A 24,281-nucleotide genomic window follows, 5' to 3' on the forward strand; every position below is an offset into this window, starting at 1 on the left:
ACTGTCCTTCCTTAAGGAAATATCACCTCTCCAGCCCTATGCCATAATCTTGTCTGCAAGGACCTTGATCATTTCTCCCTCACACAAGACATCACACTAGTCCATTATATTGATGATAACCTGTTGATTGGACATAGTGAGCAACTACTCTAGACTTCTTGGTAAGGCACTTGTGTGTCAGGGGATGGGAGAAATACTCAACAAAAATACAGGGGATTTCCACCTCAGTGAAATTTCTAGGTGTCCAGTGGTGTGAGGCATTTTGAGATATCTCTTCTAAGGTGAAGGATAAGCTGTTGCATCTGGCTACTCCTCTGATCAAAAAGAGACACAATGCCTAGTTGACCTCTTTGGATTTTGGAGACAACACATTCCTCATTTGGGTGTGCCACTTTGGCCCATTTACTGAGTGACCAGAAAAGCTGCTAATTTTGAGTGGGAACTGGAACAAGCGGAGGCTCTGTGACAAGTTCAGGTTGCTGCGCAAGCTACTCTGTCACTTGGGTCATATGATCCAGCAGATCCAATGGTGCTGGAAGTCTCAGTGGCAAATAGGGATGCTGTCTGGGGCCTTTGGCAGCCCTACAGGAGAATCACATTGCAGACCCTTAGGATTTTGGAGCAAAGCCTGCCAAAATCTATCTGCCAAACATAACTACTCTCCTTTTGAGGAACAGCTTTTAACCTGCTACTAGGCTTTAGCAGAGACTGAATGCTTAACCATGGGCTTGCAAGTTCCCATGAGACTTATCATGAGTTGGGTGTTGCCTGGCCCACCAACCCATAAAGTTGGGTGGGCACAGCAGCACTCCATCATAAAATGGAAATGATATATGAGAGATAGGGCTCAAGTGGGTACTGAAGGCACAAGTAAGTTACTTGAAGAAGTGGCCCAAATGCTAATGGTCCCCCTCCTGCCACATTACCTTCTCTTTCCCAGACCAGAGTTATGGCTTCTTGAGAGGTTTCTCATAGTCAGCTGAGTGAGGAAGAGAAAACTTAGGCCTGGTTTATGCATGGTTCTGCATGATATGCAGGGACCATGAGGAAGTGGACAGCTGCAGCACTACCATCCCTCTCTGGGATGTCTTAAAGGACCGTGGGGAGGGGAAATCCTTCCAGTGGTCAGAACTTTGAACACTGCACTTGGTTGTTCACTTTGCTTGGAAGAAGAACTGGCCAGAGGTGCATTAGTGTACTGACTCATGAGCTGTTGCTAATGATTTGGCTGGATGATCAGGAACTTGGAAGGAGTGTGATTGGAAAATTGATGACAAAGTGGTATGGGGGAGAGGAATATAGATAGACCTTTCTGTTTGGGCAAAGAACATAAAGATATTTCACCAGAGGGTGATTTCAGTTGAGGAAAGTTTTAATAATCAAGTGGATAAGATGGCCCGTCCTGTGGATACAAGTCTTCCTCTTTCCTCAGCCACTCCCGCCATTGCCCAATGGGCTCATGAACAAAGTGGGAGTGATGGTAGGGATGGAGGTTATGCTTCACCCCACCTGGCAAAGAACCACAGCCAGCTGAAGTGCTTGCTGAGGGTAAAGGGAACATGGAATGGGTAGTAGAAGAAGGTAGTGATAAATGTGAACTACAACGATGTGACCAGTTACAGAAATAAGGACCGTGATGATATGAACATGTCCTCATTTTGTTATAACTGTTTTTGTGTTTGTACATAAGCAAATATCTTGTTTTCCTCATATGACATAAGTTGTATTGTTCATGTTACAGTATTTAAGTTACAGGATATGAAGTTTAAAAGTGAATGTTACCTAAGGACTTGCACCCTATTCTGGAGAGATGTAGTGCATTTCCAGTTGTTCATAGGACAGCTGAGTATTGCTAGGTGAAATATGTCTGCTACTGTGTTCTATTTGGAAATTAAGCATATTTCAAGATGATGTGTGTTGCTGCCAAGGTGACAAGGGGTTGAGTATGATGTTTAGGTTCTGGTGTCAACATGGCTTGGTGATGTACTGAATTGTCTGATCAGGCAAGCATTGGCGTGACCTTTGCTGCAAGGATTTTTCATGGCTGGTTGATAATCTGGAGGCTGTGTATTAAATCATCAATCAATTGCAGCTGTGGCTGGTTATATACGTGATCAACTAAGGGCGGTCTCCTGCAAAAGAGATTATCTAATCAATTGAAGACTATTAAGGAAGAAGAAAGACTCTGCTTCTTCAGACAGCGAGCAGCTCCTGTGGAGTTTATCCAGACCCTTCATTGGAGTTGACAGCTTCATAGCCTGCTCTACAGATTTTGGACTCTTCTATTACCACAGTTGCATGAGACACCTTTATAAATTTCATACTTACAGATATCTCCTGTTGGTTCTGTTTCTCTAGAGAGCCCTGACTAATACAGGTGACCTTGTGGATCAAAAGCTTTCCTTCTTTCTTTTGATTGTGGACTGTATCGGGGTGCTTTTGGTCCTTTCTGGGAGACTAGGCAAGGGATGTGAGGACCTAGCACAATCCATCCTCAGGGGCCGGGGAAGGGGTACCCCCTCCCACTCCTGCCCTGGAAGCACTTCTCTTGGTTGGGCTAGTCCAGTGCCATGGATAAGAGTTCGAGACTATCCCATTCTCACTGCTCTCTGAATGAAGAGCATGTGTCCTTGCACATTCTCTGAGGGAAAGCAAATAAGGAAATGGACAAAGTGCTCAAAGCTTTGATTCCAAATATAAACTCAACCTTTTCCCATCTCTTTTTCCCTGTGATCTCTTTCTCCTCCTAAGTGGACTCCCCAAAGGCAGGTCCTTCTTCCCTGGCCCCCTTCACCCCTGGCTGTTCGAACAGGGGAGTCTGCCCTAAGCCTGATGTCACGTACCCTTTCATAAAGAGCAATGCCAAATGTGAAGCATTTTAAATAGAGGTATTAGGAATTAAAATAAATTGATATTATTAAATCAAAATAGATTCCAAATGACAATAAATGTAAAATAGTATTTGAGAGCATACCGCAGTAACCTGGGGTTCCACATACTGTCTTCATGAGGACTTGATGTTCCACAATTTTAGACAGTCCAAAATCAGCTAATAACAGAAAAAAAAAAAATTAAAACAAGTCTTTTCTCAGCTTTTATAAGAAGCCAGATTACCTCTGTCATTTTTTTAAAACTTGATTTATTATTAATTTGTTTTGTTTTTGATGGCGGGGTGGGGGTGGGTGGGGACAAGTCACCAGGGAGAGGAAGCTTTAAAAATTTTTCAAATTCAAATTTTGCTTTAATTTGGAGGAAAAAATGACTCTCAAATAAATTTCATGCTCTTCTCTATATTTTCCAACTTTTAGCAAATAAGCTATTTTTTTCTTGAAGTGATAGTAGCAATAGTCATATTTTATCTAAAATAGTCATCTTTTATCTAATAGATAAATCCATTAATTTATCTATTAATTCCAAGATTTATGTAACAGTAAGTCTAAAGGATAGAATCAGTGGTATCATTCAGAACCTTCAATCCATTTAGAGAAACCAGAATAAAAAATTAGACTTCTAGAAATATCAGGGAAGTCAAGAGAAACATCAAAAAGCTTATTCTGCCTGAAAATAATCTCATTCCTTGATAAACTTGACAGGTAATTTCTTTCTTTCTTTTTCCTTTCCTTTTTTGCAAACATCCCTTTTATTTACTCCTCAGAATATTACTTAAGTAAAATATCAGCAAATATGAGCTATTTGCTGGGCTACATCTTTCTCATTCAGGAAACATTAGGAGCCCTTTAAGGCAGATGCAGAACTGATGCCATTTTAAGCTTCAAAAGTAAACCCACATTTCCACAGAGGTGCCTGACCCCTATCAGTGAAAGCAGCAGGAAGCCCTCAGAAAAAAAGGCTCGACTGCCTAAATTAGCACTTATCCATCCTTTTAAAGACCTTTTTTTTAAGGATAAAATCTTTGAAATGATGTCAAAAGAAACGGAGCCTCCCTGCTGTCCACTCCTTTCAGACGTGATTGAAAGAACAAGCTGGCTACCCAGCAGGACTTCCAGCATTTTTCTTCAGCTTCCTGCATTCATAAAGCACATTATGTTGTCTGAGCTCTTTCATGACATGTACAACCTAATTTTCAAAGGGGTTAACACCTGTAACTGCAGTGAACTCATCAGATTAGCATCGTAAAGTGCAGTACCAGAAGAGCAATGCACTAGAGAGGATTTAATACAGCGTCTACAAAGGAAATTATTTAAAATAAACTTTTTTTTTGCTTTTGTAAGTGAAGACTCACTTTACTGGAAGGGACCCAGAAAGTAATATTCAGTGTAATTTTCTTAGAATACTGATTTAAGTTCTCCTTGGGTCGATCAGAATTTCCCAAAGGGTGGAGCAGTGATACTTCAAAATGCTTACTGGGGGGAAAATAGGGCTTGAGGATCAAATAAAGTTTGGGAAAACTGCATATTAAACTGCATGTTACTCTACAGGTTAGCATTTTTAAGTTTCTAGGAAGTCCTCCAGAAATAAGCATTGTGTTTAAGTCGGCATTTGCTAAATTTATTTGACCCACCGTGATACCTCCACAAATCACTTTCACCTCCATAAAAAGAAAAATGTCCTCACCTTCCTGAGGAAATGTGGATCTCAAATTATCCCCGTTCTTATTAACAGATGACTCGGAGCCTGATTATCTACAATTAGACTCCAACAAATTTGTGTATTGGAAGCTAATAACCAAAAACGAGGTATGGTTTATACTTTCTTCTGTATAAACTCTTCTACCAAAATGCAAGATCATCTCTTGAGACCCCTTCTGTTTCCTTTGTGTACTCAGCTACCTAGCACCGACTTTAAGGCATTACTTTCCAAACCAGTGTTCCAAGACAGAACACAAACTTCCAAAATAAACTTACATATGCCAAATATTTAAGGAAATTGGATGGAGGAGAAACTGCATGAAATGATATTTTAAAATTCCACCCAGAACAAATTTCTTCAGCTGCTCTGGCAAAAAGGGTCATAGGACATTAGGAAAGGTTCTCACCGATTTTGAGTGGTGCATCTGGGGCTGGAGTTGCATAGAGAAGATTCTCTGGTTTAAGATCACGATGGACAATCCCATTTTCATGTAGATACTAAATAGGGGAAATAATGAAATAACATTTGTGTAATTATATTTATGGTTCATATTTACTCATTTCAGGATTATAATGGTCTTTTAAGTCATGTGGTCCAATGATTTAAACATATTATGATTTAAAAATAAACATCATAGAGGAAAATATGTTTTAAACTATATATCATGGGAGAATAGGTTATAAACAGTTTACCTAAAGGTAAAATGCAATTTAAGTAACATAAATCCAGTTTCCAGAAATAAAATATTTATGCCTCAGGAAATAATTGCTGCACTTCACTTTATGTATATTACCTTATTGGTTGAAATTAGCTAATCATTATTATAATAAAGTCAAGGTACCATGTATTTAAGTTTGTCTGGCTTATTATCTTAAAAGCATAATTGTATTGTGATCTTAGAAACACAAAACCATAGGCTTAGACTTCATAGTTATTGTCTGAAAAGACATTTAGATAGGAGCAGTTACTTAGAAACACTTTTCTTAATATGATAAATATTCCTTGAGCATGATAAATGCTCTATTCTCATAGACTTTTCTGAGAATTAGTAAATTCTACTATCACTATAGATATAGAGGGTTATATTTGAGATGAATCTTAAAGATCACCTAATTTTATTATATTTTAAATTATTTTGTGGTTTTATTTAATCATACATTTAGTTTATTTTCATTGTAAGTAACAAAGTCCTATCTGACCCAATCTTAGTCCTTTCTCCAAAAAAAGCAACCATTTACCAATTTGAAATTATCTGAACTTTTTCTATGCATTTACAAACATTAATATATGAATATAGAGAGATATCTGTTTTTCTCCATTTTCTTACACAAATGTATCTTTACTATGATTTTTTTCTTTATGTTTTTTTTTCCCACTTGATGTCTTTGAAAACTTTTCAACATTTCAGTTTAGCTTATTTGCTCTAATTCTTGCATTCATTTTGCTGGATGTTTATTTTGCTTTTCCCTTTTCGATGGACACTGAAGTTGCTTTCAACTTTGAAAAATTATAAATAACACCATAATAAACATTCTTGCGTTTTCATATTTGGTCATTTCTGGTGGTATTTCTCTAGGATAGATCATCGGAAATAGACCTGGTACAGTCACAACTTTCATTCACAGCAAGTGTATGTGCATGCATTTCTTCAATATCATTGCCAAATCTATAGTTTGAATTTTGTCTGAGTTGGTGTATAAAGACCGGTTCTTAAGCTTGGTTTAATTTATGTTTCTCTGTTAATTATTATGGTCAAGCTTCTATTCATGTGCTTACTGGTTGTTACGGTTTGAGGCTATGTGTGCAACAGAAAAGATCAGGTTCTCTTAATCCATTCTTGTGGGTACAGACCTATTGTAGGTGGGAGCTTTGGATTAAATTATTTCAACTGATGTGACCCACTTCATTCAAGGTGGGTCTTAATCTTCTTACTGGAGTCCCGTATAAGAGGATAAAAGACAGAGAGAAGACACAGAAAAAAAGTTCGCAAGAAACTAAGAGAGAGAGAAACATGCGGAAACTCAGAGAGGAAGCCACTGAAGTGAGAAGTTGGAAGCAGCAAAACTCAGGTGAGAAGGACCAGCAGATGTCACCATGTGCCTTGCTATCTGACAGAGGAGCCCAAGATCTCCAGTAACTGGTCCTGGGGAAAAGTACTGTCCTGTTGAGGCCTTAATTGGACCACATTCATGGCTTTAGAACTGTAAACTTGTAAGCTAATAAATCCCCATTGCAAAATCCAACCCATTTCTGGCATATTGCATTTCATCAGCTTTAGCAAACCAAAACACTGGGCTATTGGTTTTCCTCTTTTATGAGTTGCCTTTTCATATTCCTTGCCCATTTTTCTTTCAGGACGAGAAAATTGCCATTAGAAGGCAATCTTTCTCCTCTCCTGCATCATGGGGGAGGTGAGGGAATCTTTCCTTCTTTCTGCTCAAGCCAAGTAAGTGGGGAGAAGGAGGTTTCAAGATCAAACTTTGTAGTCATTGACATGTGTCATTTGGATATTTGAGAACATAGGGACTGATACCCAGCTCATTCATGGAAAATCATGGGGAGAAGCTGAGTGAGGAGCGTGCGCTCCACTGAGATTCAGCTTCCCTCAAGTGATATCTGGACAAAGGCACACTTTCTCTGGTGGGATTGCAATGTGGATTCTGCATAAGGCATCCAGGGCTGAGTCCCCTTGGAGAGGCATCTGAGCAGCAGTGTTTTCTTCTGGAGGGAAGCCAACCCCAGCATCATGGAAAAGAGAATATTAAGGTGGTTCCAGCAGGCAGCTGAGGAGACATCAACGCCTCAGAGGAAATGGGGGGAGAGAACTGCTCTTTGATGGACTGGTCTCTGTAAAAACCGTAACCATGTTCCATAAGGGGAAGAACAATAGGCCTCTCAGGGCCAGAGGGCAACGAGGTCAGCCTACAACTACACCAGTCAGTACGGCCTTTCCTAACTGTCCATCCCCTCCACCCCACCCCTGTGTTCTCCTGTCCCAGCCATGGAAGGACCACAAACAGCTTCAAGCTGGTTGCAATGGGGAGGGGGGAACTTTTAAATTGAATGAGGTTCTAACAGTTTGTTCTTTGACTTACCTCAGAGTGACAGGAAATTTTATGGGAACGTCCTAAAATTTTATTCATGAAGAGAAAGAAGGTATTCACAGAGTGAATTTGCCTGGATAGACATGAGAAATAATAAATGTTTGCTCCAGTCATATCAAGTCTAGCTGACACATTACAGTAGAAACTAATCACACAGACAACAGCACCTCACATGTCTTAGGCACTTCCTATATTTCAAGCAGAGTTTTAAATACCTTATCCCTAGTACCTAATATAATCTTCACAACAGCTCCACAAGGTAAGTCGTCAAAGGCTTGTTTTGCAGATGAGAAAACTGAGGGACCAAGTGGCTGAGGGATTTGTACATCACAATGAAACAACGTGGGAGCTGGGATTCACACTCAGTTTCTGCCACAGAGCCCAGGCCACCTGCCATATGATCCACCTGGAAATGCTCAATAAACATTTATTAGTTGCTTGACTAAGGAGGGGTATGAGAGGAAAGTAAAAGTGGAAGGGTGGAGGGGAGAATAAAGAAAGAGAAGGAAAAGAGTGAGTGGGAAGAAAATTAGAGAAAATCAGAGGACGATGTTCAGCCTTAAATGCTACCCGTAGGAAACCCGCCATATCCCTGATGAAGAAGATGCCATATTTGGTATGTGCTGGAGTTTGAAGAGGAAGACAGGGGCATAAAAAACTTTAGAACAAGAATTGTTCCATCCAGGACCAACAGAAAATGTTGATTTTTTTTTCTCCCATTCTAAACCAATTTAGAAACTCCATTGCTTTGGGACGAACAAACGAACAAACGAATTGGACTGGCAATTTTTGGTCTGGCAAAATACTAAATATTTGAGGATTCTTATTAAATGTTGCTCTGGCTTGTGGAGACCCAGGGTCCAGGCACCCCCACCCCCACCTCCTTCCTCCACATTGAGATTAAGTTGCTGCATGTAGCCACTTAAAATAACCAGGAGAGAAGTTACAGGTCATCAGACCTTAGTGGGGGAAAGAATGTACAGGAATGCAAAGAGAGTAGTAAAACTCCCCTCCCTTGATCACTGTCAATAACAAACCTCCAGAGAGCCTTGTCACAAGACCCTGCTAAAACTCTAGTATTATACCTTATGGAATGTCTTTGTCCTAAACTTTACAAGCTGCTCCTTACTCTCCCCGCCCTTTTGTGGAGCACTGACTTCCATTTTCTCAACAGTCACTACCAGGAAAGGTCTCCTGTTCATAAGTCCCAATAAACCCATGCTTAACTCTCTGCTAGCGTGATCTTTGGTCTTGGGACTGCCCTGGGTTGGAACATCATTTTCTTCAATAGAAATGGTGGTTGTGCATTCCGAAATCAAATTAAACAAAACAAAACACTATTTCGCATTTGGCAATCCATGAAGGACAACCAGAGCAAGAAAAGAAGGAAAGTTTTAGAGAAATAATAGAATTAAGAGCTATGCATTACCAGAGGAACAAGCTTAAAAATGGAACAATGAAATGCTAAAGGGCATGATTCTGACTTCAAAAAGATACGTAAGGGTAATTTAATATAAGTTATTTTCTGTAAAAGATTGTCAAAAAGACATTCGTGGTCATTTGCATATTGGTGGGTAGCATTTAAATATATTTGATTGGCAAAATGGCAGCAGCCACCATTTTGTTTTTGCTTAGATCCACTGATCCCCTTCGATCAACTGTGGTTTTTGGGTTTTTTCCCAATATTTTTTTTATTGAGATATATTATATATTCACATACCATGTAATCATCCAAAGTATACAATCGGTAGTTCACGAGATCATCATATAGCTGTGCACTCATTATTACAATAGATTTTTGTACATTTTCAAACTCAAAAAATAAAAATAAAAACAAAAGTAAAAAAGGACACCCCAAATATCCCATCCCCCATCCCCTCTAATGTTTATTTATTCTTTGGTCTTTTTTTTTTCTTACTCTTCCGTCCATACACTGGATAAGGGAAGTATCAGTCAAGGTTTTCATAATCACATGGCCACACCTTAAAAGCTCTATAGTTATTCAGTCATCTTCAAGAATCAAGTCTACTGGATTACAGTTCAACAGTTTCAGGTATTTCTCTCTAGCTACTCCAGTATACCAAAAACTGAAAAGGGATATCTATATACTACATAAGAATAACCTCCAGAATGACCCTCAATTCTATTTGAAATCTCTCAGCCACTGAAACTTTATTTTGTTTTATTTCTCTTTCCTCTTTTGGTCAAGAAGACTTTCTCAATTCCATGATGCTGGGTCCAGGCTCATCCCCAGAAATCATGTCCCACATTTCCAGGGATATTTATACCCCTGGGAGTCATGTCTTATGTAAGGGGAGAGGGCAGTGAGTTCACCTACACAGTTGGCTTAATGAAGCCACATCTGAGCAATAAAAGAGGTTCTCTGGGGGTGACTCAGGCATAATCACAAGTAGGCTTCACTTCTCCTCTGCAGGACTAAGTGTCATAAGGGCAAGCTCCAAGATAGAGGGGCTGGGCCATCAAATTGGCAGTTCCAATGATTGCAAAAAAAATCAGGTCTTCTCCAGGTGCAGAAGTTTAATGTTTCCACCTTTTTCCCCAGTCCCTAAAGGGGATTTTGCAAATACATTTTAATCTTCTGCCCTGCTTACATCAATTGTGTTTATACCCCCTCTGTTATCACAAATGAGGAAGGAAGAAAGCACAGAGTCTGATCTTTTGTTTACTCCCAAGACATACGATCAGTAGGAATAGTTACGCTCTCTTTTAAAACACCAGTTCTCAAACTTTCTGGTCTCAGTATCCCTTGACATTCAAAACAATTACTGTGGACCTCAAAGAACTATTGCTTATTCCATGATGCCGGCCCAGGCTCATCCCCAGAAGTCATGTCCCTACAAAGAACATTATTTACTGTATTAATAATCAAAACAGAAATTAAAAATACTTATTAATTAATTTAAAAATAAACAATAAAATATTGTATGTTAATTAAAATTATTAATAAAAATAACTATATCTTCCAAAATAAAAAAAAATATTTCTTGAGAATGGAACAGTGGGCATGCCAAAACCAGTTTGTGTAGGGTGTCCTCTGTTTCTGTTTCTTTGTCTTCTGAACTTTTTTAACTGTAGGTCATACAACCTCAGCATGCACAGAAAACACTGACTCTTGTCTCTTAGATAACCTTTGAGATGCCAAGAACAGAAGCCACCTCTCCCAGAACCAAAGTTACGAGGACAAGGAGACATTAGAAGCAAATCAAATGTGAGAGATCCTTCAGTAAGGAAGTGCCAGGCTAAAATCCACTGTACCACATATGGACAAGTCTGTAATTAACTAATTGTACTAAGTCAAGTCAAACCTCCCCACTACTGTCCCCATCTCTCAGCTTCTATTCCCATAAAATCTCCCTGAACTCTCAGATTGGGGAGAAAGACTTGAGCTTTATCTCCTGTCTTTATGCAGGTCAACCGTGCATCAAACCACTTTCTTTTTTCTCAAAATCCTGTGTGCATCGGGCAGTGAGCTCCTGTTTGGTAACAATTAGAGTGCTATTGTTTTATAATTTGTAACTCTTGAATTTTTGGCTTAATACATGACAGTTTGATTCTCATATGTTTCTACATTCAGTCTGCTGAAAAATCACACATCATGTAGTCTCTGGAGAATTCATCAGTACTCTCATAAGTAAGGGAAAAAGCCTCTCATTATTTGGAAATGTTTTGGACCTCACAGCTCTTCTGAAAGGGTTCTTGGGGACCTGCTGGGATCCCAAGATTACATTTTGAGAACTCTTGTCTTAGAGCATCTGAATGGGTTAAAAAGAGCACTTTAAGAGCTGCATAATAGTTAGTTACACTTCCCTTTATTTTCAAACTGGGCTTTAAGTGAAACATGCACCTCTAATCTCATCGAACTCTAATCTCATCTTATTGCTTAAAGATCACTGCACATAAAGAAGGGGAGAAGAAAAAGAAATCAAGAAGAAAAAATTGTTCCTTAAAATTGTGTGGTCATGGGAAAATGTGCAAAGACATTTTAGAATATAGTATTAATGATATAGTACAGCTGATAAAGAAATACTTAATTATGGAGAAACATCCTCTATGGAGATATTTTTGATCTTAACCACAAATTATTTAAATCATGGAGATTCAACATTTATAGACAAATGGAGAAGAAAAGTAAAAAATAATAATAATAATAAATGAATATTCTGGAATAAACCAAGTATCAATCATAATTAAAGTAAATCAAAGGCAAGCAAGAAAGCAGATTAAAAACCTAAACAACAATTTGGAAGAAGAGCGTATAAAATTTTCCATATGAGTCTAACAACTTAATGAAGAAAGAAGCAAGAAACGTGACAACAGTTGTGGCACCTTAACTACTAATGAGCATAATGACTATGGTAATCTTTGAAAAAGAAATTGGAAGGTATGCATACATTTAAATAAAATTTTAATGAACGAATGACAAGAAGAAGGAGGAAGAGGAGGAGAGAGGGGAGGAAAATGACAAGGAAAAGGAAGTGGGAGAGGCAGGGAAACACAATGAATTTACGGGGTAAATTTTTTTTAAGTGTATGATCTTAAAAAAAAGGTATACATTGATGGGTACAATTATATCTGCAGAACAGTCAAGACAGGAAGTAAGATATTTCTAAAGATATTATAATAAATACAATGTTTCTGTGCCAAGGGCATATTTTGGCTGAGTTCTGTGCCAACATTTTTGTTTTGGTCAAGGGTCAATATAGGAAACAAGCATATGAAGGTATTTTTGGCATTATTTTTGAAGCAATTGTTAAAGAACAACTTTATGAGAGTTGCTCTGGGGCAGAATATCCCAAGTATATAATTTATTGGCTGTGTGACCTTAAGCAATTTTTTTAACCTGCAAATCTGAAACTGAGATGTTTTCTCATCTTTGATGCCACTGTGCAGGTTGTCTGAGAATGAGAATTGAGGCATGTAGCAGACATTCCACTGCATAAATGGTAACTACCGAGATATTATTGCTGAGCCACATCTCTTGTAAAATAACTTACATTTAAAAAATCCTTTGAGATTCTTGGAAAACTTCCTCTTTGCTGAAGCTATAATATCCTTTGATCAGAAAATACTTGGTTTATAATTTGTCATATTTTCCCCTTTTGTTTTGGTTGCCAAAAAGCTTAGTGAAAAAAAGGTTTCAATTACAATAATCAGCCTATTTTGGGTTTATTTACTTTTCCCTTAAGCTCCCTGCTTTTTATTGCCTTTTCTCATTTCAATAGCTTTATTTTATATGCATTTTCCATTTAATTTGCCACAAGAAGATGCAATTTAAATAATAAATAGAGAGAATGTATCATATATTACTTTTATTTTTTCACCCTTAAAATATGTCTAAGTGAAATAACTACTGAGTTTTCTATAGTGGTGCCATAGTTGACAGTAAGAATGTTTTGAAGTTAGAAAAGGAAGAAAGTTTGTGATATTTAGGATTTGAAACATTCCTACCATAGTTATTTGAACTGCAAAACAAAGAATTACTATTGATTAAAGTAAGTGATAGATTTCAAAGCCTGCTATTTTGTTCATGTGCTGTTCTCCCCAGATCTTCCCTACCTCTGCTCTAGCATTTCTGAGGAACTAAAAGAAAGTCAGTTTGGGGAGAACAAAACAGGAAAGGAGGAAAGTGGCAAAATAGGAGTTCGAAGGGAGACACAGGTGCCAGACTGGACCAGCTTTGAAGGCCAAGGTAAAGAGTGTAGCTATCGCTTAAAAGCAAGGGGAAACCACTGAAGGATTTTCCAAGGAGAAGAAACATCCAGTTTCACTTTGCTGCTGTGCAGAGATTGGACTGAACAGGGGCCATTAGAAATCAGGGGGCACAGTTAAAGGACCGTTCTCGTGATCCAGAGAGATCATGGCAGTAGCATGGAGAGATGCAGGATGAATCTAGAGACCTTCTAAAATTAGAATCGACAGATCTTTGTTGTAGGGGTTGAGAGAGACTAGAGTATCAGTTTCTAACTTGAACACTTTAGCTGGCTGACATATAGCCTGTGGAGGTCAGAAAACTGGGAGAACAGGGCTAAGAGGAGGCCAAGACCTCAGTTTTGGACATACTGAGGTTGAGGAAGAGCAAATGAAAATGAGGCATAAGCAAGTGGATGAATGACCCTGGAGCTTCAGAAGCAGTTTTTAACGAGAGGATCCTTTTAGGCTATTTATCATGGAATGGACCTTATATTCTTAAATGCTAGCAATGTAATGATATAGCTTGTTAATATGAGAGCAGACACAGTTCCCAACTAAATGTCTTTTGCACCCATCATATACGGAGTACATCATTGATAGCAGATGCATAATATTCAGGATAAGCAAATATATGAAGTGCCTACATGCCTGTAAAACTTACTTTAAAAAAGTTATTATATAGATAATACATGACTTTTATAGTTAAAATTTATATACAGAAAAATAAAAATGAATCATAATCCCACAACACATTGTTTTGCACACATGTGTTCGCTGGCTTGTATTTGTTTTCTTACAGAAAGTGGTTGAAGGTGAGGGAGCAGACGGAAGGACTCGAGGAGAGTTTGCAGCAAAAGAGAAGGTGAGTTATGTCTGATGCTTCTTTTATCCAGGGTGTGGACAGATGAGTAAAAACTAAAAAGATAAAAAAAATAAGTAATGGGGGGACAAAAGGTAAAATAAATTGGGTAGATGGAAATACTAGTCGTCAATGAGAGGGAGAGATAAGGGGTATGGTATGCAAGAGTTTTTTCTTTTCATTTCTTTTTCTGGAGTGATGTGAATGTTCTTAAAAAATGTTCTAAAAACACGATGATATTGTGAGGCACTGATTGTACACCATGTATGACCGTATGCGTGTGAAGATTCAGAAGGAGCAGATTTGGGTTAAATATGAGTTTGGTTTTTGAAATGTTGTGTTTGAGACACCTGTGAGACAGCCAGATGGAATGTAAAGTAGAAAGCTGCATGGAATCCAGAGCTGCAGAGAAGTCTGGATAGGTGAGAGAGATCTGGGACACTTTAGAATAAGTGGTTCAGCAATTCCTGGTTTTGTACGAGTTCACTTTGGGAACACAGGAAAAGCAGAGGACATTGAGCAGGTGAAAGACAAGGAGCCTGGGAGGAGACAGGGGAGAACAGAGAAGTGAGAGAAAAAAACAACAGAAAAACAAAAACAAGAAGCTGGCACCACCGAGAGGCACTGGAAATGAGAGTCCCAAGAAGGGACCAGTTAACATGGTCAGATGCTAATCAGGTCAAGTGAAATGAGGTCCGAAAGGGCACATTTGGTGAGGACAGAAATGGATTGCAGTGGGTGGAAGATGGAATGAGATAAAAGAAAACACAGTTCAAGTAGATTGGCTGACGAGAACAGAAACAGAATGGGCATACAATGGTTGGAGAAAGGATGGAGGTGATGGCTTTTTTTTCTTCTTGTTTCTTTCTGATACCCATAGCACCTCGTTTAGAGTATATTTATATGATGAAAGGGAAGAAAGAAGGAATAGAGAGGGAGAGGTGGGGGAGAAGACATGAATGACAGGGCTACGTCTGAGGAGGCAGGAGGGCACGAGATAAGGTCCAAGGCATGCCGGGGGATCAGACTTGAAGTGTCCTTGTGCAGCTGCTCCCTCTGCCTGGAATGCTTTCTCAGCCTCCTTCACCTGGCCAGCTTCCCTCCTCATCAGGTCTCAACTATAATGCACTTCCTTAGGGAGACTGACCTTACAAATTAACAAATGTGCCCACTCTTATATCCTCTCAGCCACACCTCCTGCTTTTCAGACTTTATGTTCAAGATATCTCCCTTACTTGACTGAAAACTCCTGGAAGACAAGGATAATTTTTACCCAATGCTCCAGATATTGAACACTTTAGCTGACTGACATACAGTTCCCTACCCAGTTGTTGGCCCTAAGTATGTACTCAATAAAATATTTTTGAATGACTTTATACGTGAATAACTCAGTTTTCCTGAATACATAAATTTACTTTTTAATTCATCACTAACTTGTAGGTAGTCAAAGAATGGGGCACTCTGCCTCTTTTTTTTTCACTTGCCATTATTAATTTGTGGTAGAAGTCAAAACTGTCAAATAGAAAATCTTGTGGCAATTTATTTTCATAGCAACATTAGTCTCAGAAGTTTAGTTGAAGTAAGTGTCTTAGCATTTGTGCACTTACCAAACACATAATATAACTGTTGGATAATAGTACTCAGTTATGCTCACTGAGTATTAGACAAGTAAGATTTACAGTGCTCAGTAAGATTTATGGTACTTAGTTATGCTCAGTGAGTATTAGTTAGACAAGTAAGATTTACATTCTCACTTTGAGAAAAGCCTAAACCTTCTAGAACATTTTAACTGGAAAATGGGGTAAAAATGACATTTCGAATAATTAAGTAATCAGTTTTTGTTCTTAAAAATGACATTTCGAATAATTAAGTAATTAGTTTTTGTTCTTTTATCCTAGCTTTAAGTTGATAGTTATGATTGAATTAATGTCTTCATACCCTTTGAAGTTGATCTAAATATCCAACATAGCATATGCCTCAGGGGAGTTTGGAGGAAGGCTGCTGAAAATACATCCTTTCATCTTCTCTTCCAACCCCTGCATGTCTGAAACATTCATAAGTGGTGCTTGGCTGTGTAATAAAATGGAATTGACGGTAGGATTAGGATGGATAGAGAAATCATTCCACCCTTAGGCAAGGAGATGAGCTTCTCCAAAAGGACAAGGACACTGAAAATATTACAAAGGATGACTGTGATTTAGCCCAAAGCATGTGCTTTATGCATTTAGAAGCATGAATTGGAATGTATCAGAAAAGGAAAGCAGTTTTGGGGTGCAAGCGAAATGCATAACAAATACAACGAAGTGAACATTTGTACATTTTCCGTATTTCCATCCAGAGGTGTTTAAATGGTTCCTAAATAAATCCGCATTAAAGTAGAATGTGGAATTAAAAATGTAAGGAAAAGAACAAACTTAGCTTACCATTTGGTTTTCTTTAAAAAAAAAAAAGCAGTCACCGAAAGTTCAAGTTCTCCTTTAAAAAAGCAAAGATAATACTGCTGCTCTGAATTCAGGGGGTGTCTAGACATATAATTAAACTCTCTCCATGGTCCTAACAAAAACTGTGTCATTGTGTAATGAAAGCCACCACATAGTAATTTAGTTTAATTACAGCTATGCTGTGTTCGATGGGCTGTGTGTGGTTAATTGATAATGTCTCAGGAGTTGGTAGGAGGAAGTTTGAATCTCTTTAAAAATCTAACAGGACAAAGAAGAACCAGTCATTAAAAAGAGAAAACAGTATTCTGACTTCAGATTTCCTATGGGAAAGAAAAATTAAACTGCATGAATTTGCTCTTCCTTACTCCTCAGAACAGTTAGAATCCATATGAATACATTTAGGTAAGAACTGCAAAGGCAACGATCTATTTTTGTGTCAAAGCTGCTTTGGAGACCTGCTCCTTCTTTCGCCTTCCCCCCCCCCACCCGACCTCTACTCTTTGATGCCTTCAGAATTGTCAACAGCAACATGTCAGAAAACCAGTAAGCAACCATTATCTCTCATAACCAGATTAACAGGCCTGGTTAGGATGGTCTGGCTGTGGAATCCATGGTAAGCCTTGATCTGTTAATGATGCCAGACCTGGAGACATCTACTTCAGGCAAAGCAGCCAAGTCCTGCTGTCTCTGGGACATTCTTGTTTATTTCAGTGTCATCCTAGATGCCTCCTTCTCCCTCACTGGTCTTGGCCAATCAATCATAATTCCACCTCCAAAATACATCTCATATCTTCTTCCTTCTTTTCATCTGTCATTGCATAGTACAGTCCTTACTTTCCACTAGCACTATCACACCCACTCCCGTACATCCATCACCCAAGTCATCTTTCCAAATCACAGATTCACGTTACTGTCCTGGTTTTCTTTTTTTTTAATGGCTAAAGTTAAAGTGCAACCTCCTCAGTTTGAAAATCCAAGGCCCTTCAGAATTTGCCCCAAATTTGTGGCTCCAGTATCATCCTAGGACAATTCTTACCAGCCACATAGCTTTCCTTCCTTTCCTAAATACTGCCATAGACATTTCCACTTGGTTCTGAAATAATTAACAATAACTTTTCATGTGGCAGATTATATTTTTCCAAGCGCTTGTAACAATATTATCCCACACTCTTCCAGAATCCTCCCACATCCCCCACCCCCACCCATGCAGAAGTAGAGTCTAATTCTCTTCCTCTTGAATCTAGGTGGGCTTCTGATTTGCTGGGTACCCACAGAATGCAATGGAAGTGACACTGTGTGACTTCTGAGGTTAGACCACAAAAGGCAACGCAGCTTCTATTTATAGGTAGCAGAGAAGCTTGCCTACCTATAGATATGCCTAAGAGTTACTTCTGGAGGACCTCTTTTGTTCCGCAGATGTGGCCTTACTCTGTCTAAGCCCAACACTGCAAGTGAAATCATTGCCTTCCCCCCTACGTGGGACATGACATCCAAGGGTGAAAGTCTCCTTGGCAACGTGGGAGATGACTCTCAGGGGTGGATCCGGCCCTGGCACTGTGGGATCAACAATTCTATCCTGACCAAAAGGGGGAAAAGAAGTGTATTTAATAAAGTATCAGTGGCAGAGAGAGTTCAAATAAAGTCAAGAGGTTACTCTGGAGGTTGCTCTTATGCAAGCTTCAGGTAAACCTTGCTACCTATCACAACCTGCCAAACCTCAACCAGGACCATTCCAGCCAATCCTAAAGAACACCTAGGGTAATATATAAGATTGCACAAGGGAGGGTTCCAGGCACTAGAGTAACTTTCCAGAAATCTACAACCTCCAGATGAGTCCCTGGTCCATATAAGTCTTGAAACCTTGCCCAGCCTCTCCAGAACATCAGATAGTTTCATCTCCCTACCCCATATTAAACAGACCCTTCCAACATGAAAAAGTTAGAATGACCATAGCCCAAACACCCCTAAAGAGAGAGATGGAAAGATCAAAAGTGATGGTGCAATTATACAGAGAAGACAGGATTTAACAAATGAATATGAATGCTGAATCATTAAACTGATATCTCTTTTAGTCTCCAGTACCTTAGAGCAGCTAGAATATTTAAAAACTTAAACTTTTAGAATTGTAACCCATGTTAAATTCTGAAATATGTTCTACAACTAATTGTGGTGCTGTGATTTGAAGTGTATTGCTTTTTTGTATGTATGTTATCTTTCACAAAAAAAGAAGGGAAATAAGTCGATTGTGATGATACAAAAATATTTAAGCCCTCTAGCCTCCTGTATTCTGGAGCAACTAGAAGGAAAAATCTGAGAGGGTCATATGGCAGCCCACAACAAACTCTGGGATCTGTCCTGTAACTACTTGTTGAAGAGTGTTTTGAAAACTATTGCTTTTTTATTTCTTTGCTTCATATATATGTTATACGATACAGTAAAAAAGTTAAAAATAAAAGGAAACACAGCTTCCACTGTTTTCACTCGATACTCATTTTAGATTCTGAGCTGCCATGTAAGAAGACCATCATGCAGTAAGGAAACCCAAGCAACGTGGAGAAGCCAAATGTGCTATTGCAGTGTGACAGGCATTACTAACCCCCAGTCATGTGAGTGACACATGTCTAGATGGCTCCTGCCCCCAACCATGAAAGCCCAAATCTTTAAGTCTTCCCAGCTGAGGGGCTAGACACAGAGCAGGGAGAACCCATTCCTACTGGGTGTTCTCTGAAATCCTGATCTATGAGCATAATAAAATAGCTATTTTTAAGTTGCTAGAGGTTTTGGAATCTAGTTGGGACTCTTCATCACCCAGCTTTAATACTACCTCTTCTGCGAAATCTTTTCTAATCCCACAAGCAAACTGATTTATAATATTTTCACTGCCCTCATTGCATTTTCTTGATATCCTTAGCATAATATTCTGATATTATCCACAGTTAATTGTGAGGTTGTCTGTCAAAGTACAAGAGAAATTCCTTGAGAACAAAGATCGTCTTATTCACCTTTGTACCCATAAACTATAGACACAGGTCCTGGTACCTAGTAAGTATTTGATAAATGCTCATAAAACTGACGCCTAAAAGGAAGGAATGATTGGAGGATTAGGATTTCGAACTAAATGAATTTCTTCAGTACACATTAATAAATAGATACAAAATCCAAAGGACTAGCTAGAGCCAATTCTTGGTTTTAGCACATATTAGCACCTAATGAATGTTTATTTATTAAATAAAATGAGTTAACTATCTAAGCTGGGACAAAATCAGCTCCTAACATCTTTGGATCAGAACAGGTGTCTTGTGTCCATCCCAAATCACATCCTGGCATGTTTCAAGAAACTTAGCAAACCCAACCCATCCTGCTCTTTGCTCAAGACAATGTCAGTATCCACCCTTGGCAGGCTAGATAGTGAAACACAGTTTTCCTCACATAATGGGAGCTAGGGGCACAGTGCCCCCCCCATCTGAAAAATATGTGCACAGTTTTTTGGCCCTCTCTTTGTACCAGAGAAGAAGTCTGAATTTTGTCTTTTTCTTCTATGAGGTATTTACAGTAACATTATAAAATTTGGGTTAAGTATTTGGTTATAGGCTATACGTAGGTCAATGTTAAGTAAAAATAATGTCATCTGTTAGCCTGTGCATGCTGTCTGTGGCTTCCATAAAACTTCCCCCCAAAATCTGATTTAATTTCTTATGCTGGCCCACGAGATTTCCAAGCCAGGATGGAAAAGTAGCAATGTGGAGGGGTTAACTGTACAGTGCAATTTCATTTTGTAATACATAATCAAATAACTCTTTTAGCATGTGGATGTCTGAGAAAGTCTGCAATTCACTTACATTTTTGAAAGGTATCTTCACTGGGTCAGTATTTCAGGTTGCTGGGTTTTCATTTCTTTTAGTAATTTGAAGATGTAATTCCACTGTCTTCTCATTTATATTGTTTCTGAGAAAAATCTGTAACCCTCATCTCTGTTCCTCTGATGTAATGTATCTTTTTTACTTTGCTTACATGATTTTCTCTTTATCATTGGTTTTAAGCTAACTAATCATGCTGTGCTTTGGTGTGCCCAATTTTCATTGAGCTTGAGATTTGTTAAGATTCTTGGATGCATGGCTTTATAAGTTTTCATGAAGTTTGGAAAATTCTGGATATTATTTCTTAAAATGTAATTCCATTTCTTATTATCCTTCAATGACGCATATATTTAGCCGCTGGAAGGCTTCCCACAGCTCACTGATGTTCTGCTCATATTTTGTCTCTCTGTGTTTCATTTTGGAAAGTTTTTTAATGCTGTACCTTCCAAGTTCACTATTCTTTTTTTCTCCTAAAGTGCTTAATTGGCTTTTAATCCCATACAATCTATATCTCTTCTCAGATGGTGTAATTTTCTTCTTTAGATACTAGATTTCATTCATTTAAAAATATCTCCCATGTCACTATTTGACATGCTCAATTTTTCCTTTACCTTCTTGAATTTATGGAATATAGTTGCAATTACTATTTTAATGCCATGTCTATAATTTTTTTTTCATTTATGTCATTTCTGGGTCTGTTTTTATTGATGGATATTCCTCCCATTTCTTTGGAATTTTCCTATTGCTTTGCCTGCCTTGTATTTTTTGATTGGACGGCAGACATGGTGAATTTTACTACATAAATACAAATGCGTTTTCTTGTGATGTTCCATAGATTTCTCTGGATGCAGTTAAGTTCTTAGAAATAGTTTGATTCTTTTGAGGCTTGATTTTAAGCTTTGATTTGTCCAGTTTGTCTATTGGGAGCACAAATTCTTCCCAGGCTTTCATGAGCTCCAAGGATTGGTCCTTCTATCTTTTCATGTAGTTCTTTCCCAGCCTCAAATAGTTCCCTCATGTGCATGCGCTGACCGATATTCAGGAGGCTTCTGGAGATTTCTAGAGCTCTCTCTGTAGCCCTCTCCTCTCTGGTACTCTTCCCTGTGAACGCTAGCTTCTTTGGCTTCCCCAGATTCCCAAACACTGTCTCCTCAACACAAGGAGACTGCTGGATTCCCTTGACTCTCCCTTCCCTGTGTGGAAGCCTGAAAACTCTCTCCAGACTCATCTTGTTCTCTTCCCATTTTTCAGAGATCACGGTCCAGGAGTTCTCAGTGCCTAATGTCAGAAACCATGTTTCATATATTATGTCATTGTTTAACTGTTTCAAGGAAAAGGGTAAATTCATTCCCTTTTACTCCGTGTCAGCCAAAAGCAGAGTGTGCTAACATTTCTTTAGATATTTAAACATTTTCTTAATAATCTCTTGCTGGGTATCTAGAATTGGAATGGTCCTCAGTACCTGACAACATTTAAACTTAGTACAGGCTACTGGTGTTTCAGTAAATGCAGTTACATGTGCTAAGGAAAGACAGAATGATAACTGGAGAAACCCTGTGCTCAATATTCATCAAAACCCATTCTTAGTTTAATATTGATCAATATTTCTATTGTATTCATCCATAAATTGTCCAATAGCAAAGGGAAAAAACGATTTCAGCTTGCTCCTTGGTTAGAACTTCTTTCTTTTTTGTGGATTCATGGGCAGGGTGCGGTCGAAAGCAGTGCCAGATGTAAAATAGATCCAAAGTTGTAGAGAAATAAAGCATAAAAATTGTATTAAATTAAAGAGAATAAATAACACTTGACTTGGAGATAATCTACTTGGCAATTTTTAATCTATAAAGTAGTTGAATCAATACTTTAAGAAATAGTATAGGCAATATTTTCTTCCAAATAAAGACGAAGTACCAACTTATTGTATTTTACTATTTATATATTTAGGTAATTTTTAAAAAGATCTTTTAATTTTTATTAAGGCAAAATGAACATATCAAAGTAAAAAACATTCTACATAGTTGAAAGGTACAATTAATACATCACAAAGCCACCTGCTTTAAGAATCGATATGAAAAACCATCTTGAAAGTTACTATTTTTCAGAATCTAACAGACATACCAGTAGCTCATTTAGTAATTAAAATACTTCATAGTAATGCTTCAGAAATTATACAAGAAATAAATGCTGCCTGTATGGATTGGTAGTATGGAGATTCTCTAAACTCTATGACAGTCATAAAGTCTCCTGTTTCCTTCAGAGAAATGTGACCAAATAATTTATTATATTCTGTGATACTTCCTTGAAAGAAGATAGAATGTGGTTTTAAATATGTTAAACTTGAAGCTACTTCAAAGTCTTAAGAGGCTTCAGCTCATATACAGTCTAAAAAAATATCAAGTACCTATATTGATTGGAGTGCTAATTACTATTAAAGAAGATTTTAGATTATAATAATTCTAGACAATCAAAGTTCTTTACAGGAAGGAACTATTTTAAGTCCTCTTTGAATGAGAAACTTAGGAATCCTAGAACCAGTCCAGACCTTAAGAGATTATTTAGAGAAGGAATCTCCAACTTAAATGCCTCTGTTTGGTAATTTGTAAATAGTACTTACTATGTGGCAGACCCTTTACTAGGTGCTTCACCAAATACATTAATCATCATAATTCTATTATCGCTATTTTACATATAAAGAACAGCTGAGTTAAATAGTATCTTGAGGTCACACAGCTAGTAGCAACAGAGCTGGGATTTGAATCTGCAGGTCTGGCGTGGAATCCATGCTCTTAATCATTATACTGGGGAGAGTGGTAAGATCTGCGGTAAATGGAGATAGCCCATCTCACCCCCAAAGCTTTTCACCATACTTGAGCAAACTTACGTAGGCTATAAATCCACAGAACTGCACAGCACAAACCATGAACCCTAAGTTAAACTTTAGATTATAGCTAATAGTACAATTACAAAAAGGTGCTTTCATCACTTGTAACAAATGTACCACACCAATGCAAGGCATTAATAATAGAGTGGTATATGGGATATAGACCCATTTTTATGCATTCTATGCATGATTGTTCTGTAAACTCCCAATGTCTCTAATGAAAACAAAACAGAAAAACCTACATAGGCTTTATCCTTAGTGATTTAGCAATTTACTTTCAAGGATTTGATGTTACGAGTGGAAGAAAATTCCTGTAATCAGGCCAAAAAGATTTCTAGGCAGTAACTTCAGAGTAACAAGCTTTTTCCCATATGGGAGAAAAACAGATAATTGGAAATGACTAATGGTAAGGAAGGAAAAAATGAGGTTAGAGGAAGCACCAGAGAGAGTTTGGCAGTCACTCACTAATTCTGTTTCTACTCCCATTAAGAGAAAAGTACAGATTTTGCCCAATTCTCTCAGGGCTACTGGAACCCTATTTTTTTTTGGATGCAGTAAGAATAGCTCTGCCTGACTACAGCTCATTTAAAAGATTTGTGGTTCCTATAATTTTCACCACCCAAGAACCCTTTTATTAGTCTCCACTCCATCAATTCCATATTGAGTGTCTTCAGCACAACTTTTAGTAAGTAATAACCAACCACCGTATCTCCTTTCTTTGTTAAACAGCAACGTAAAGCTCAGCACCCAATGGTCTGTCTAAGTTCTCTCTGGTTGCCAGCCAGAACACACCAGGAATACCATCCTAAAAGGACAACAGTGAGCCAAATCAAAAAG

At 38.2% G+C, this 24,281-nt stretch overlaps 1 protein-coding gene across 3 annotated transcripts in view; it reads right to left on the reverse strand.

The window, feature by feature from the left end:
- The window catches only part of CAMK4 (calcium/calmodulin dependent protein kinase IV), a 244,339-nt gene that overhangs the window by 39,086 nt on the left and 180,972 nt on the right, over positions 1–24,281 (reverse strand). For all 3 annotated transcript variants that reach the window (XM_077138995.1, XM_077138994.1, XM_077138997.1), the window contains 2 exons: positions 4,997–5,087; positions 2,975–3,049 (listed from right to left, as the gene is read on the reverse strand). In XM_077138995.1, the coding sequence (XP_076995110.1) occupies positions 2,975–3,049; positions 4,997–5,087 (166 nt within the window). The remainder of the gene's footprint in view (positions 1–2,974; positions 3,050–4,996; positions 5,088–24,281) is intronic.

This window comes from Tamandua tetradactyla, chromosome 21 (genome assembly GCF_023851605.1).
Source record: "Tamandua tetradactyla isolate mTamTet1 chromosome 21, mTamTet1.pri, whole genome shotgun sequence".
Taxonomy (NCBI): domain Eukaryota; kingdom Metazoa; phylum Chordata; class Mammalia; order Pilosa; family Myrmecophagidae; genus Tamandua; species Tamandua tetradactyla.